The sequence below is a fragment of the Dreissena polymorpha genome, chromosome 4 (assembly GCF_020536995.1).
Source record: "Dreissena polymorpha isolate Duluth1 chromosome 4, UMN_Dpol_1.0, whole genome shotgun sequence".
NCBI lineage: Eukaryota > Metazoa > Mollusca > Bivalvia > Myida > Dreissenidae > Dreissena > Dreissena polymorpha.
In genome coordinates this window covers 85229305-85246517 of record NC_068358.1, presented here as the reverse complement: position 1 = coordinate 85246517, position 17213 = coordinate 85229305, and the positions used below count along the sequence as shown (strand labels likewise).

At 35.0% G+C, this 17213-nt stretch overlaps 1 protein-coding gene across 1 annotated transcript; it reads left to right on the top strand.

Moving 5' to 3' along the window:
- The first annotated feature begins 1331 nt into the window (after positions 1-1331).
- On the top strand, positions 1332-16949 carry LOC127878972 (coronin-7-like). Its single transcript, XM_052425545.1, is given in 21 exon segments — positions 1332-1389; positions 2286-2345; positions 2662-2813; positions 3414-3509; positions 4328-4435; positions 4670-4823; positions 5562-5697; positions 5699-5741; positions 6062-6170; positions 6830-6916; positions 7429-7568; positions 9002-9103; positions 9716-9787; positions 9789-9802; positions 10486-10624; positions 11399-11551; positions 11553-11606; positions 13292-13427; positions 14173-14264; positions 15267-15353; positions 15732-16949. Coding segments are annotated over 21 exon segments (1992 nt in total). The 5' UTR covers positions 1332-1343; the 3' UTR covers positions 15744-16949.
- Positions 16950-17213: the final 264 nt, after the last annotated feature.

Below are 17213 nucleotides of genomic sequence, written 5' to 3'. Positions count from 1 at the left end.
TTTTTCATATAACATTTTCTAAGGTTAACAACTTGTAGAGTTTTACAGGGAAATGAAACAAATGTTGCAATTTATTTAAACAAAAAATAAATTTTATGCATTCCTTTTCGGAATTTGTTTTGGGATTGGGAATGGAAGCAAATGATTGTCCCAAATTTGAACAAACAAACATTGAAAGGCCAAGAATGACACATCTTAATGCTTCATTCTTATCGAATGGAGCCTTTTCCAAGGTATTGAGGTCAATAATGGCATCTGTTAATGCTGCATTTTGATTGGATGCAGTATGTGGCCAATGATGACACCTTTAATGCTTTGTATTACTCTGCCTACCTTATTATACATTTTATCTCTTTTTTTCTAGGAATAAAAGCCTTTCACTGTTTTAAATTATTGTAATGAATGTGCCTTTGGTGGAAAGCTCTGTTTCAATGGGTGTACTGTTACACATTGATAAAATAACAGTATTATTATGCTCATTCTGTATGCAAAGTGTCTGTTTGCAGAATCGAGAAAGGGAAATCAAGCTTTGGGACACTAGGAACTTTTCAAGTGCTCTTAAAACAGATATTGTGACTCAAATAATGGGTAAGAATACATGCCTTTAGAAGTTTGTTTTTGTGCACATTGTATAATTTTTTTGAAACTTATATTTTGAAAAGTTAAACAATATGAAGGACAAGTGAGCCATAATTATCAAGCATTTAAATTAAGTTGGCATTATTACCTGTTTTTTTTTTATTGGTATTTACTTTGTATGCTATGGATGCATATCCTAAGCAGTCTGGTGAGGAGCTATGGTGTTAGCTTTAACCCTTTGCATGCTGGGAAATTTGTCGTCTGCTAAAATGTCGTCTGCTGAATTTCTAAAATTAGCATTTTCTTCAATTTTTTTCAAAGAATATTATCAGAATAGCAAACAGTTTGGATCCTGATGAGATGCCACGTTCTGTGGCGTCTCATCTGGATCCAAACTGTTTGCAAAGGCCTTCAAAATTCGGTTCCCGCACTGAAAGGGTTAAAATCATGCAAGGTTTTGTGATCTCATTAGCAGTCAGTGTAACTCCTGACTACAAAGAGCAGATGCATAGGCTCAGCTTAAGCTACTCTAACCCAGTTGGCATTAAACCCATTTTGGCATGACGTGGGTCATATGCTTTATATTTTGGTCAGTGAAGTTAGGATAATGGACTTTTATGAAAATTTCCCTTATTTCACTACTTATCATGAATAATAAAACTAATTAAAATAGAAAATAAATTATAACAAAACAAAGTATGATTATAATTTATTGTTAGTTTAAACCATATTTTATTTATCTATTTTTCTCATTCAGAGTTCTGATGCCACTGTATGATGAAGATACAAACATGCTGCTAGCGATTGGGAGGTAATATGAAATTATTGATAGAGTGATGTTGAATAGGTATCTGATTAATTGTTAACAAAGGTGCTAGCTAGTTTCGAAATTGATCATTAGTGATAGTGATTCAAAATAGTTTATAAAAAACAATGATTCAAATGTTTATTTTACCTAACTTTCAATATAATTGCTTATATCTGGGTCCACTCTGCCCCTTTTAACCCTTAAAGCGCTGGAGCTGAATTTTAAAGGCCTTTGCAAACAGTTTGGATCCAGATGAGACGCCACAGAAAGTGGCGTCTCATCAGGATCCAAACTGTTTGCTATTCTAATAGTATTCTTTGAAAATTATCGAAGAAAATGCTAATTTTAGAAATTCTGCAGACGACATTTTAGCAGACGACAAATTTCCCAGCATGCAAAGGGTTAACATTATACCTCTCAGATATGCACTTTGACATGTTTTTGACATGAGAAAAAAAAAGGTTTTAGTCTCTAAGAAAATCATGTTAAATTTAAGACCTAACTAGATTTAAGTTTAAACGATTTCCAATCATGAGCAGCAAACAGCAAAAAACCTGAAAAGACTGCGAGTTACTCGCAGGCTGTTCTGGTTTAATGCTGGTTGCATATAGCCATTTTCAATTTGCTTCTGAGGGGGAAAAGGTTAACCCTTTCAGTGCAGGAACCGAATTTTAAAGGCCTTTGCAAACAGAACGTGGCGTCTCATCAGGATCCAAACTGTTTGCTATTCTGATAGTATTCTTTGAAAAAAATAGAAGAAAATGCTAATTTTAGAAATTCAGCAGACGACATTTTGGCAGACGACAAATTTCCCAGCATGCAAAGGGTTAAAATGTACCTAGTCCCTTTTGCAATCCTAGATCTTTCAATACAATAACGTACAATGTTGCTGTGTTGCAGGCAGACACCAGTTGGTCCTACTATGAAGTGTCTACTGCAGACCCGTATCTTACAAGAAGTATGTCTTACCGTTACTGTTTCCCTTAACTATTAAAAAATGAATCTAGCTAGGGTTTAACATAAATATTCACTGTTACTTCTTATTTGAAGATGGCTTTCTAATAAACACACTTACTGCTGGACAACAGAACTTTCTTACCTAAAACTTAACTCAACAAAATGTCTGGTTAGATGAAAGAGTAAATAATCATGATTTCTGCTCTCCTAATTTTTTAACAAAAAATATATTGCTTTTCTTGAAATCTTTAACTCAAATGTTTAGATATGTTTAAATCGCACAATGTCATCATGATACCTCACTCTCCCTTTTTCAGATGCTGTTGAGCGAACAGAACGCAGTGAGCAGATCCGTGGTGCATGTCTGGTGCCGAAACTCGCGATGAACGTAATGGAGGGAGAAGTGGATAGACTGATGCTTCTCATGCAGAACTCAATTGTACCACTCCCGTACATTGTACCACGCAAAGTAAGTAATTAATTCAGTGAAGTTCAGAATGAAGAATGATCTACAAAGAAATGTTTATTTTTTTTTATTTTTTTTATTTTGTTTCACTTGATTATCTGCAAGACTTGGGGAAATTAAGATGCTTGTTTACAAGAATGAAGACAGTATATTTAACAAGCAAATTAACACACATAACAAAAATATAATAATGAAAAATGTTGTTTTTTCCTTGTGAAAACATTACTGAAAATATAATATTATAAATAGAGGCTGAATGGCCCAGTGATTTCATGTTATATTTTGCTCCCAAATGATGTGGGTTAGAGTTCTCTTTATGGAAAACGAAAAAACACAAAACAAATTTTCTTAATATTATAAATATTTCATATTATTCAACATAATTTAGTTTTGTAAATATATTCATTGAATGACATTGTTCAAAATACAAACAATTTGTTAATAGACCACCCTTCAGAAAATTCCTGAGTTGATTTCTCAATTCTGTAATAATAATGTAATGATGTAAATGTGTGTTCAGTTGGAAGACCAAGATTTTAAGGAAATAAGGAAATATTAAATGTTAATATGCTCTTGACATACTCGGTGTTGTTTTGAATTAAGGATTACCGGCAGTTCCATGCAGACCTGTTCCCTGATACCAAATGTGAGGAGCCTGCTTTATCAGCCCAGCAGTGGGCAGCTGGAGAGAATGGCAAGGTGAGTGGAGAAATAAATATATTAGCTGCGGTCTGGGAAAACATAGCTTAACCCTTTGCATGCTGGGAAATTTGTCTTCTGCTAAAATGTTGTCTGCTGAATTTCTAAAATTAGCATTCTCTTCGATTCTTTGTCAAAGAATACTATCAGAATAGCAAACAGTTTGGATCCTGATGAGACGCCACGTTCTGTGGCGTCTCATCTGGATCCAAACTGTTTGCAAAGGCCTTCAAAATTCGGTTCCAGCACTGAAAGAGTTAATTCATGGGTGTAATGAGTTAACCCAGATTATCCGGTGCAGTCCTAACAAGCTAAACTTATTATATATATAAGGACCAAAAAATATTTTCAAGTACCTGTGATAGGGACCGGTTCTTGCTAAGCTACTGATCCCTACATCAAAATCATATGCAAAATATTGGAATAAGTTGTAGATTTTTCAAGTTATCTCTTTAAATAAATGCTTGGTGTTTTTGTATTTCTCCAATCTAAATTGCAATAATTTGTATCAATAAAATTTAACGAAATTATAATATAATTATGTATGTTAGTCTCACAACTGCATTAGAAGTTTTGTAAAATGGAGAACTGGTTTGCAAACAGCTTTGTGCTAGTTTCAGTTTTACAGTTTTATGTGACATGTATTTATAATCATCCTTTGAAGCATACATTTCTTATGAAATGATGCATGTGTGCTATCTTTATGTTATGATATTGTATATTTTAATATTAGTATGTACGAATGAAGGGAATCTATTCTTAAATTTTTATTAAAGCAACTTATATAAAAATGTCACCTTTGCAGCTTGTTTTTACAGGTTTCTCTGACAAGTTTGGATCCGAGTAAACGGTCTTTGAAACCACAATCACAGAAACCCAAAGACAAGGAAATAAAGCCAAACAAAGAGGCAACAAAAAATGAACAGGTAGATCATGATTATTCAGCTACAAGTTGGCATTCCACAAATTTAAGAATAAGATACAGGTTACTGTCTTCATTTCATAGTTATTATTGAAATTTTTTACCAAAAATGTATTTTGTTCCTTCCAATTATTAGCCAAAAAATCAATATCCTGTGTCCATTTACTGACGGGCCATATTAGCTTTCACAGGGCCATACATCATCTAGCCATGATATTTGTCTAACTCTTCAAAACAGCCAAAGTCTACTGATGCTTTAAGCCCCTCAGTATCACAGTCAACAGCATCTACTAGGTCACAGGTAACCAAGGCAACTGGTGCTTCTAAGGAGACCGCAAAACCTGCAGTTGTTGCTCCAACAGAACCGAGCAAGGCGGCCAAGACATTTGCTGGTAAAGTGAATTACTCAAGGAATATGTAAATGGATTTGGAACAAAAATCAATTTTCAAGTTTGTTTGTTCAAAATATCGCCTTAAAAAAAACATGTTAATCATATTTTTGTTGTGTGAATCACATTATAAAAGCAATTCATTTAGTTTATAATGTTAAAAGGGATGTCTTATATTAGAATAAATAATAATTAACTTCAAATTTCAATTTAAAAATAGATAACTTTTGGTGTTTCATTCCTGTGTATCATAAATATCAATGCAGAATGAAATAACACAACAAATATAGGCACATGCATGCCAAAATAAAAAGTGAGAAATAAAAATATACAAAATGTACAAGAACACATGCAAATCAAATAAAACACAGCCATAAACTGGCTTATTCATATTACAATTACTCTCTGAAGATGAAACTTTACTGGCATACATTTAACCCTTTGCATGCTGGGAAATTTGTCGTCTGCTAAAATGTCGTCTGCTGAATTTCTTAAATTAGCATTTTCTTCCATTTTTTTTCAAAGAATACTATCAGAATAGCAAACAGTTTGGATCCAGATAAGACGCCACGTTCTGTGGCGTCTCATCTGGATCCAAACTGTTTGCAAAGGCCTTCACAACTCGGTTCCCGTACTGTAAGGGTTAATAGGCACATTATCAGTATAATGCACATGCCCAATGCATTTACAACATGCGTGCAAATTAACCTTCATTACAAATCCACTTCCAATCTCTTCCAGCCATGCATATGTCCAAATGCAAGTACCCTGAAAGGAGTGACGGAACACGTGAGCAAGCATATTGTGAACGTTCGCAACCTGTGTCGCACTTTGCCGGGTCAGAGCGACCTGTTTGCAGGCAACGGGACGCGGTGTGCGTTACCCATTGAAGGGCCTGGCGGGAGAGTGGCAGTGCTAGAGGTGAGGACATGTTCCGTTAGATTCAACTTTTACTAAGAAGTTGTTTCATTTGATTTGTTGTTGAGGAATTAATGTCTTGACATGTGAAGGTAGTTACTGGAAATCAAAAAGCAGCAAACGAGACAAGGAGATCTTGAAATACATTCACTGGGCACTTCTTGAGTAATAAAAAAAATATTTTATAATATAGTTATAATTATATATTATATCAAATTTATTTGATCCTTTAATTTGTTATCATCACAAAACCTACCAATAAAAGTTGTAGCAAATAAAACTCCTATACCTATATCTTTCAGTTGAATACCTATATTTTTCAGTTGAACCAACCTGGCCGTCTACCAGATACTGGGGTTCCCGTGTTGCAGAATGGCAGCAAAGTGAATGATTTTGTCTTTGATCCATTTGATGACTCAAGGCTGCTTGTTGGTAGGAGTCTTCCTGGTCTTTTTTGAATAGATATAATTTGTTAACAATTGTTATGTTTCAATGAAGTGATTTACAGATCCATAGTGATTTCTGGCCCATATTTGATACACCAAGTAATAAGTTCTATCCAATTAATTGTCTTGTTATTTGGTTGTATTAAGCTTAGGGCCGGCATGAACTCAACTTACTATTACAACTATATTAGTCCATGTTAGCCTGTGCAGTCTCTGAATAGGTTAATCAGGAAGGGCACTCTGCCTTTATTGATTTTTCTTAAAAATAAAGCATCTTCTTAACTTAAATCCTGTATTAGCAGAAAGTGTCCAAGCATGCAGACTTCATAGGCTATTGGCTAATCCAGTAGGACAATTTACGCACATTAACTCTTTCAGTGCGGGAACCGAATTGTTAAGGCCTTTGCAAACAGTTTGGATCCAGATGAGACGCCACGGAACGTGGGCGTCTCATCTGGATCCAAACGGTTTGCTATTCTGATAGTATTCTTTGGAAAAAAAATCGAAGAAGAAAATGCTAATTTTAGGAATTCAGCAGAAGACATTTTAGCAGACGACAAATGTCCCAGCATGCAAAGGGTTAATAAAGCCCCGTGTTCCCAGATTGTGGCTTATATCTACATGTAAGTATATTGTCTTTCATAGGCTGTGACAATGCCAAGGTATACATATGGAAGATCCCTGACACTGGGTTGACAGAGACGCTGGATGACTATGAGTCCTATCTGATGAGTGAGTGGCCTCTTTGGCACTCTTGTTTCAATAGTACATGCATACATACTATAATGATTATAAAACTCTAGGCATAAACTTGAGCAAGTTATAAACCATCCACTATGACGTATATCCAAGTTGAACATTCATGCATTCACACCAAAATATCGAAAGAAGTACAATTAATAGGTTTTTTAGTGTCCAGTCGTTATATTTTTACAGAAAACTTACATCCCTTTAAGTCTCGGATGCTTTATGTATTTAAAAATGCAATTTCAAATGTATGTCCTTAAACATGCAATGGACATGATTTACGATTTGACTTCCTAGTCTACTCTTCTTAAGCAAGTACTTCATCAGCACATATATATAATTCAACACAATCATACTATTACATTCTTATTGACAAATTTCAACTGACAAAGTGTGACATACTTATCTTTTTAACCTGTCAACAGTTCAACATCATATTGACTGAGAGGATACCCATGATTTTTCAGATGTAGATTTTATTTAAATCTTTAATGCAGGTCACACAGAGAAGATCTACTTCGTCCGATTTCACCCACTGGCCAAGAATGTGGTGGTGACTGGAGCCTATGACATGAAGTTGAAAATCTGGGACCTCACAGACAATACTGAGCAGCTAGAAGTCACATGTCACACAGATGAGGGTTTGGGTTATAATTGTTGTAAACTTTTTCACAAGGATAATTGATTCATATCAATTTGACTTAAGTTCTTATATGTTCATATTGACATATATATCACAGGTACTGTCTACCAGTGGGTACAATCTACCAATGTAATCAAAACATTTCATCATATATGTGATCTTTTACATCTTCTGTTTTGTTTAAGTGTTTACCAATATTTCCTCACTACATATTTTGTATAAAAGACCAATAATGGTCTTCATGATGATAGTAAGGTAAGATAATTATTTACAAAATATGATCTTATGGTCAAAATATGCACTAATTTTCATATGTTATTTAAGATGTAAGTAGGTGTATAATGTTCCTAACAAAAACTTGCTTATAACCCCTATTATAACCACTAAACAGAAAAATCTGAAAACTTACATAACTTGACAAATGTACAGTTCTATACAAATGAGGCCCGATAATTAACATTAAATCACAAAGAAAATGGGTTCCTATCTTTACAATAGGAGATGTTGCAGTTGGAAAATTATGCAGAAACACATGAAATAAAATGTAAACCACTATGTATTTAGTTCATCTAACCTAAGCATTTGTCTGTTTAGCTAAAGTTAAAACTAAAGTTTATTTTAGCAACCATCCTGATCGGTTATCATTAATACATTGGTTGACAGTACTATCACACAAAATAAAATGAATGGTTACCATGTGTAGCATGCAGCCAAAATGAGCAAAAATGCATCAACAAATCTAACTGAATGTTTATTTCTGCATAAAAAGGGTCAATTTATGTCAATCTAATGTACTTTCGTAGATTCATTTATATAAAAAATGTATATTTGAGGTCAAAAGCTTAATACAATGATAGACGGTGTCACTAGGCTATTAATAATTCTTTTTATGCCCCAAAGGAGGGCATATAGTGATCAGACCGTCCGTCCGTCTGTCCATCCGTCACACTTGCGTTAAGGTTTCGCGTATAGGTTTTGAAAAATGCTCATAACTTCTATGTCCCTTCACATAGCAACTTGATATTGGCATGCATGTGTATCTCATGGAGCTGCACCATTTGAGTGGTGAAAGGTCAAGGTCATCCTGAAGGTCAAATGTAAAAAAATGTATCGAAGCGGCCGTAGTAGGGGGCATTGTGTTTCTGACAAACACATCTCTTGTATCAAATATATAGTTAGATTATTTGTTTCATTTAGAAGGTACACATAAATTTTTCTGTGATTATAACTTCAAAATGTGAGACCAGATTATAATAATGAATGGAGGATCGAGGAAAATAAGAAATGACGATTTTAATAAGACTGTCATACATATTTACCAATTACTATGAACAGTTCATGTCTATATTATAATATTAACAGTGCCCTATAGTTCTTAATAGTTAAGTTGATTTTGCAATATTCGATTAATAACATGTCAATTTTTACAGATATTTTGTGCAGAATGGAGTCCTGATGGACGTTACCTAGCTACAGTTTGTAAAGATGGTCGTGTGAGAATCATAGACCCCCGAAAACAGTCAGTTCGGGTGAGAAACACAAACTGTTGGTTCTTTGTATGCAAACATAACATTGTTGAGAAATAGTTTTCTATGAGGCATTGTAACATGAGTATTGTTGCTGTAATTTATTTATCAACTCACTCAAAAATATGAAACAAAACAGTTTGTAGTGTATGACTTTGATTATAGTTGTGTCCATGCTGCGTATGCCTGCATCATACACCAACAGCATAGATTTACATGAAATGTGCACTTTGCCAGTCATATAAGAAACTGCTTTTAGCATTTGCCAATAAAATTATATTTATCACATGTCAAAAATAACAACAATTATTTATACGTTTTCCAATTGTTTTGATAAATCCTTAAAGTTCTTTAATGTCCTGTCATTATTTCATGTTAACTGTGTCAATTCCTTTGATTGATGTCAGGCAATTGGTCAATTAACAATTGGAAGCTTAAAAATGCTAAAATTCTTACTCATTAGGAACATAATATTATATGTAGTAACTGTTTAACTTTAACATTCATGGAAAACCATTTTAAATTGTGAAAAATATTTTTTTATTAATCCCAAAGGAAGTCTTGTACCATTTGGAGATAGTGAAGTTGTATTTTGTCTCCCTTACGCTCTTGTAGGAAGGCAAGGGGCCAGAAGGGAGCCGAGGTGCAAGGGTCATCTGGGCTGTAGACATGACATATCTCGTTGTCCTCAGGTTTTGACAGGTATATCAGTAAATTAAGTACCTGTTAAGGAGAATTTGTAACATATTTATGTACATGTATATGTCTCAATCTAAATGTTGTGCCACAATCTATCAGTTATTGATCGATTTTGAAGCATAAGCCAGTATCTTCCTTAATATTTGTTTCTGTTATGATTATGGGTTCATGAGTAGAAAATTGTTTGAAAAAAAAGCTTTTTTTTAATGTGTATACCAGAAGATGGTGTTTGCTATGTGACAAGGAAATGGCGGATCAAGCGTCTCATTACTTTTTGTAAAGAAACAAAGTGTTGGTTCTTGGCAGGAAACATACTTTGAAGTGTTTCTATCATCCTAATGCTTTTCAATTCCATCAAGAGGCTTACGTAAAAAGATTCAAACTCGAGTTATTTAAACCTCGCTGTGGGAAAAGAAGGGGGCCTAATGTATGTGCATAAAGTGTCGTCCCAGATAAGCTTGTTCAGTCAGAAGATGATTAACAGGGACAACACTTTGAGCCTAGACTAGATTTTAAAGTTAGATGAAACTCCCTATTTAACGAATAATACCATCAAAGCATGAAGTGTTGTCCCTGATAGGCTTATGCAAACTGCAATAGCTGATGTGGGACTATAGTTTACACACATGCATTAAGCCCCGTTTTCGTAATGAGAGCGCTGCTCAATTGGTTTGTCCTTTATTCAGGGACAGTCGTCGGCAGCTGCTGGTATACTCCGTGGGCAAGCTGGGAAACCCTCTGTATGAGGAGACCCTCGATGTATCCCCAAGCATACTTGTACCACACTATGATGAGGGAACCAGGACTGTCTTCCTCACAGGCAGGGTGAGTCCATTAGGGTGTCTCTCTCACTGGCAGGGTGAATTCTTTGGGGTGGCTGTGTAAAGGACAAGGTGAGTCCATTAAGGTGTCTTTCTCACTGGCATGGTGAAGTCCATTAGGATGTCTTTCTAACTGGCAGGGTGAGTCCATTAGGGTGTCTTACTAACTGGCAGGGTGAGTCCATTGGGGTGGCTGTGTTACTGGCAGGGTAAGTCCATGTTGGTTGCTGTGTTGTCAAAGGCCTTCACCTGAAAAGATGTTATTGGCACAGTAGGGTAATAATGAAGTCCAGTTGTAAAAAGCCTTGGCCTTGAGTTCTTTATATTAGTTATGTTGTTTAAACCTTTAATGAACTGATGCCGTGATGGGCAGGATGAGTTCACTATTTTTAATCCTGTTGTTAAAGGCCTTATTCGTAACAGATCTGATTTTAAACATGCCATCTGAATCAAAATGGCTTTTAAAACATATTGAAATCAAATGTAAAATTTAGGTTTTTAAAATGTCATTAACTAATGCATGTCAAAAATCAACAATTAAACTATATTTAAACACAAAATGAATAATCCCAAGGTGAAGTTTGTATTGACAACCATTTTGCATTTATTATTTGAAAGGCTATTTCACATAAGCATTGAAAGTAAGCTTTTAATTTTAAGTAAATTGTCATTCCTTTAATGCCAATATTAAATTTCAAATATAATATTAAAACATTATAAAACTATAAATAGCTTTAAATTAGTTCTAGTAACTTTCATTAGTTTGGCAACAAAACAGGGAGATGCTAGCATCATCACGTACGAGGTATCAGAGGAGTACCCACACCTGTTTGCATTGACACCTGTGAAGCCAGAGGGCGCGCACCAGGGCATCTACTTCCTGCCTGTGACCTCCTGCAGTGTGCGTGACGTGGAGATTGCACGGGTCCTGGAGGCTAACACAGAGCTCTGTGGAGCCAATGTCCTTCACTGTACCCAGGGTCAAGGTAATGTGGTCCTGCATTTGCGAAATGTCAAGGTGTCCTTCACTCATAGGTCCAGGTTATATGAACTCTGTACAAGTGTCATGGTTATATGACCTTCACTGTACGAAGGGTCAATGTACAATGACCATCATTGTACCAAGGGACAAGATAATATATCTGTAAATATGCCCAAAGTCAAGGTAATATGTAAAGGTAATATGACCTTCACTGTACCCAGGGTCAAGGTAATCTCTTTTTTACTGTACTAATGGTCAAGGTAATATGACCTTCACTTTTACCCAGGGTCAAGGTATCTTTTTATGCCCCCGGATCGATAGATCGGGGGTATATTGTTTTTGGTCTGTCTTATTTTCTTTCTTTCTTCTTTCTTTCTTTCTTCTTTCTCTTCTTTCTTTCTTTCTTTCTTTCTTTCTTTCTTCTTTCTTTTCTCTTTTCTTTCTTCTTCTTTCTTTCTTTCTTTCTTTCTGTCTTTCATTCTTTCATTCTGTCCCCAAAACTTTAACCTTACAGTAAAGTTGTGCAATAACTTTTGAAATATTGAACATAGCAACTTGATATTTGGCATGCATGTCGTATCTCATAGAGCTTGCATATTTGCGTGGTAAAAGATCAAGGTCATCCTTCAAGGTCAAATGTCACACACAAAAGAGTGGCGCATTAGGGGGCATATGTTCCTGACAAACACATCTCTTGTTTTACTGTACTAATGGTCAAGGTTATATGACCTTCACTGTACCCAGGGTCAAGGTAATCTTTCTTTTTACTGTACACATGGTCAATGACCTTCACTGATCCCAGGGTCAAGATGATAGGATGTTTACTATACCCAGACTAAAGATAGTATGCCATTCATTTTACACTGGGTCATGGTTATGACTTTCACTTTATCCAGGACTTAGGAAGCACATATTTCCAACATGAAATCCCCCCACAGGCACTTGATATCAATCAACTAATATGGTATTTTTTATGCCCCCAAAGGATGGCATATAGTGATCGCACTGTCTGTCTGTCTTTCCGTCTGTCTTTCCATTACACTTTTGCGTTTAGGTTTCGAAAAATGCTCATAACTTCTATGTTGCTTCAGATGTAACCTTCACATTGGGTATGCATGTGCAGATGGACAAGGCCTTTCCATACGCACATAAATTTTGACCCCTTTGACCTTGACCTTGAATATATGGTCCGCGTTTAGGTTTCGAAATCTGCGTTTAGGTTTCAAAAAAGGGTTTTTCGGGGGCATATGTCTTCCGAGAGACAGCTCTTGTTCTTATACATGTACATGTATAGAAGTACTGTTGTATAGAGCACATGATAATTTTAAAAATTGTGATGATGGGTTTTAATAGAATGTTTGCAACCACCCAAGTAATAACCTATTTAGGACATGTTTGGTATTTAAAATACATGCATTTATTATTGAAGGGCCTTTATTAATTAGCAAGTTAATTAATTAGAAAAAAACGTGGCATTGTGTGCAAAATCAGTTTTATTTACAGGTAAATTTATCTAAAGTATTATGAAAATAGATTGTTTTAATAAAATGGTACAAAAAACCTGTTCTGTGTCTGTTAGCTCATAGTATAGTATTATTTTTCTGATTTTTTAAAGTGTTAATGTATATTCTTGCTTGCAATGTGCAAATATATATATTTAATCTAACTGTAGCAAAACTTTGCTTTCAGACAATCTACTTCCAAGACGACTTATTTCCTGATACCATTCCACCAAGTGTGCCGTCAATGACTAGCCAGGAATGGTTCCGAGGGGAAAACAAGATGAATAAGAAAATATCCCTCAGACCAAAGGACATGAGACCTTGTAAGTGAAGCAGTCTTGTACCTTTATGTATTAAAAGATATGAAAAGCCTATCCACTTTTCTCCTACATTGAAATGCACCAACTAACAAGTAATGAATACTTGTATAAGACAAACAAGTGAATGACCCAAACAGAACATTGATTACATTGATTTGGTCATGTTTCAGTGGGCGAGACTCCTGTCTCTTTCGTTTATGTGTACTGCCTAAGCCATGCATACTACAAATATATAATGGTTGTTGACTCATTTATAAGTTATGATTAACCACAAGTTCTCCATAGAGTTAACTTTTTCATGAAATAGCATGTAACCAAAACAGCATGTGAGTAACTCGCAGGCAGTTTGGGTTTTATGCTGTTTGCTGCCCATTAGTGTCTTAAGGTTGGAAATCAAGCCTTCACATCTATTGAGAAATTTCTTTAATTTAATGAGATTTTCTAAGGGACTTCAAACGCATCAAAATTCATATGAGGGTTTATTGCATGTGAGTAAAGTATTGCCTTATTTCCACTTGTATTTTTTTGAGTAAAGGAATTTTGTTTTAAGCAATAATAGAGTTTATACAAAAATAGTTATTCCTGATTAGCCTGTGCTGACTGCACAGCCTAATCTGGGATGACACTTAACGCACATACATTCAACCCAGTTTTCAGAACTAGGCTCATTTAATAATTATTGACTCATTAATAAGTTATATTTAACCTCAAGTACTGCACAGTGTATGTTCCTGTCTGGATGTTTCAGTGAGTGAGGCCCCTGAGGAGGCCCCCAAGGCCAGGAAGTATGACAGCTACAATCCCGACACATACAAGACTGATGAGCAGAAGAAAGAAGAGGTACACTAGATTGCATACCATATCAATTATATTACCTGTATTGCTGCTGATATATCCAGTTTACCTGTCTTGTAGATAATATATCCATATTACCTCTATTGCAGCTGATATATTCATATAACCTTTATTGCAGCTGATATATTCATATAATCTACCTGTATTGCACCTGATATATCCGTGTTTCCTGTACTGAAGCTGATATATCCTTATTATCTCTATTGATATATCCATAAAACTTGTATTGCTGCTGGTATATCCACATTACCTGTATTGCAGCTGGTATATCCATATCACCTTATTGCAGCTGGTATATCCATGTTACGTATATTGCAGCTGGTATATCTATGTAATGTGTATTGCAGCTGGTATATCCATTTTACGTGTATTGCAGCTGGTATATCATTGTTACGTGTATTGCAGTGGTCCATCCATGTTACGTGTATTGCAGCTGGTATATCATTGTTACGTGTATTGCAGCTGGTATATCTATGTTACGTGTATTGCAGCTGGTATATCCATGTTACGTGTATTGCAGCTGGTATATCCATATACCTGTATTGCAGCTGGTATATCCATGTTACGTGTATTGTAGCTGGTATATCCATGTTACGTGTATTGCAGCTGGTATATCCATGTTACGTGTATTGCAGCTGGTATATCCATGTTACGTGTATTGCAGCTGGTATATCCATGTTACGTAAATTGCAGCTGGTATATCCATATTACCTGTATTGCAGCTGGTATATCCATTGTAACGTATATTGCAGCTGGTATATCCATGTAACATGTATTTCAGCTGGTATATCCATATTACCTGTATTGCAGCTGGTATATTCATATTACCTGTATTTTTCAGCTGATATATCCTTGTAACATGTATTTCAGCTGATATATCCAAATTACCTGTATTGCAGCTGATATATCCATATTACCTATATTGCAGGTGATATGTTCATATTACCTGTATAGTAAGCTGATATATCCATGTAACACGTATTTCAGCTGATCAGTGCAATGACAAACAAGCTGGACATCAAAGCAGAGCCTTTACCCCAGGATGATGCTGAGGGTGTGGACTCGGATGAATGGGTCAGTAAACTACACTGGGTTTGAAATTCTACCTATTGTATAGGGTTAGAATTATTATTAAAAAAACTGGTTGTACTTACCTATAAGTATACAAATGATTGCAAAAGAAAATACAAAATTTCGGTGTGTAAGTCTAAAATTATCTGTACTGATAACTTTCTACATAAAAATCAACCAGCAATTTTTGGATGTAGTTTTTTCATTAATTACGACAAACAATGAAACATAAGAAATAACATCAGGAGTGAAATCTTTGTGCTTGAAAACAGAACACACCTTTAAACCTAAAAGTAATTGAAACCATGAACAATACAATATATTACATGTAAATGGTCAATTCAAGCATTGAAGTTGTGCATGCATTTTTTGTGCTTCCAGGGCGATGATTAAAGAAGGCAGCTAATAGTCTCCAACATTCCATGTGTGCAATATCTCAGCGATATGTGTGCTTTATTTTATTGTAAATCTAAATAGGCCTGCTCAATGAACATGCATTTAACCCCCCTTTTCACAGAGAACGGCCATCAACATAAAGGTTAATATGATTTGTCATATAATTACAACACTGTGATATATGATGATGAAGATGATGATAATGAAGACGGTAGAAACTTTACCTAGGTTATCATATTAGTGCTACAAATTGTAAATAGACCTTATTTTTGTCCCCTACCGGTGAAACCGGAGGGGACTTATGGTTTGCGCTCTGTTTGTCAGTCAGTCTGTCTGTCTGTCACATTTTTCTGGATCCTGCGATTACTTAAAAAGTTCTTCATATTTTTTCATGAAACTTGCAACATGGATTGATGGCAATATGGACATTATGCACGTAATTTCATTTTGTTCCTACGTCAAAAATTGTGGTTGCTATGGCAACCAAAAAAACTAAACAAAAAAAAACTCTGAAAATGGTGGAATTTCTTACAATGGTGGAGCCGGTAGGGGACCATATTGCTTGACAATAGCCTTGTTATAATTGTCTTTTGACAGAGAAATAGAAGACGGGATATGAAATAACCATCTTTAATACATTTTGTATGTTCTATGATCCAGAATTGCTTATTACCAAACAAAACTGTAGAAATTGCTTTTTTATCAGAAACTCTCCAGTTAAGTAGTATTATTAGTATACTCTCAAGTATAAAATTGTTGTACATCATAGGTTTATGCAGGTGTCAGTTTTATAAGTTTGATAAATTATCAGTGTATGATCAGGTTACTAGTTTTTGTGATTATTAAGATTTCAAGTTTAAGACCATATATAAAAGCTTTTTTATTGTACAGATGTTTCAATACAAACTCTGGTAATATAACCAAATTAATTATTATCTCCTCTTCTGCCAGTATTTTTGCTATAAACTACAAACATTGTGTATCATCTCTATTTGTTGAAATATTATTTTAAACCCAAGATATTAAGCATGTATTGTTGCTTTGACCAAAACAGTTAAGTGTAAATTCTATTGAATTTCAATATTTTACATTCCTACTTCCAATGTTTATTTATACTCTTTTCATATATAAATCTTATAGAAATGTTAATACTAATTTTAAACCTTAAAAAATCGTATTGAAAGTAATAAATGTTTAAACTTATGTATTTGTTTTTTATGCCCCCTTTCTAAGAAAAAGGGGTTTTCGCACTGTCTGTCAGTCTGTCTGTCTGTCAGTCTGTCACACTTTTCGTGTCCGCTCTCTAATTCAAATAGTTTTCATCCGATCTTTACCAAACTTGGTCAGAAGTTGTATCTAGACAATATCTAGGTCAAGTTGGAATATGGGTCATTCCGGGTCAAAACTAGGTCACAGGGTCACTTAGTGCATTTCAAGGATTTAGCATGGTGTCCGCTCTCTAATTGA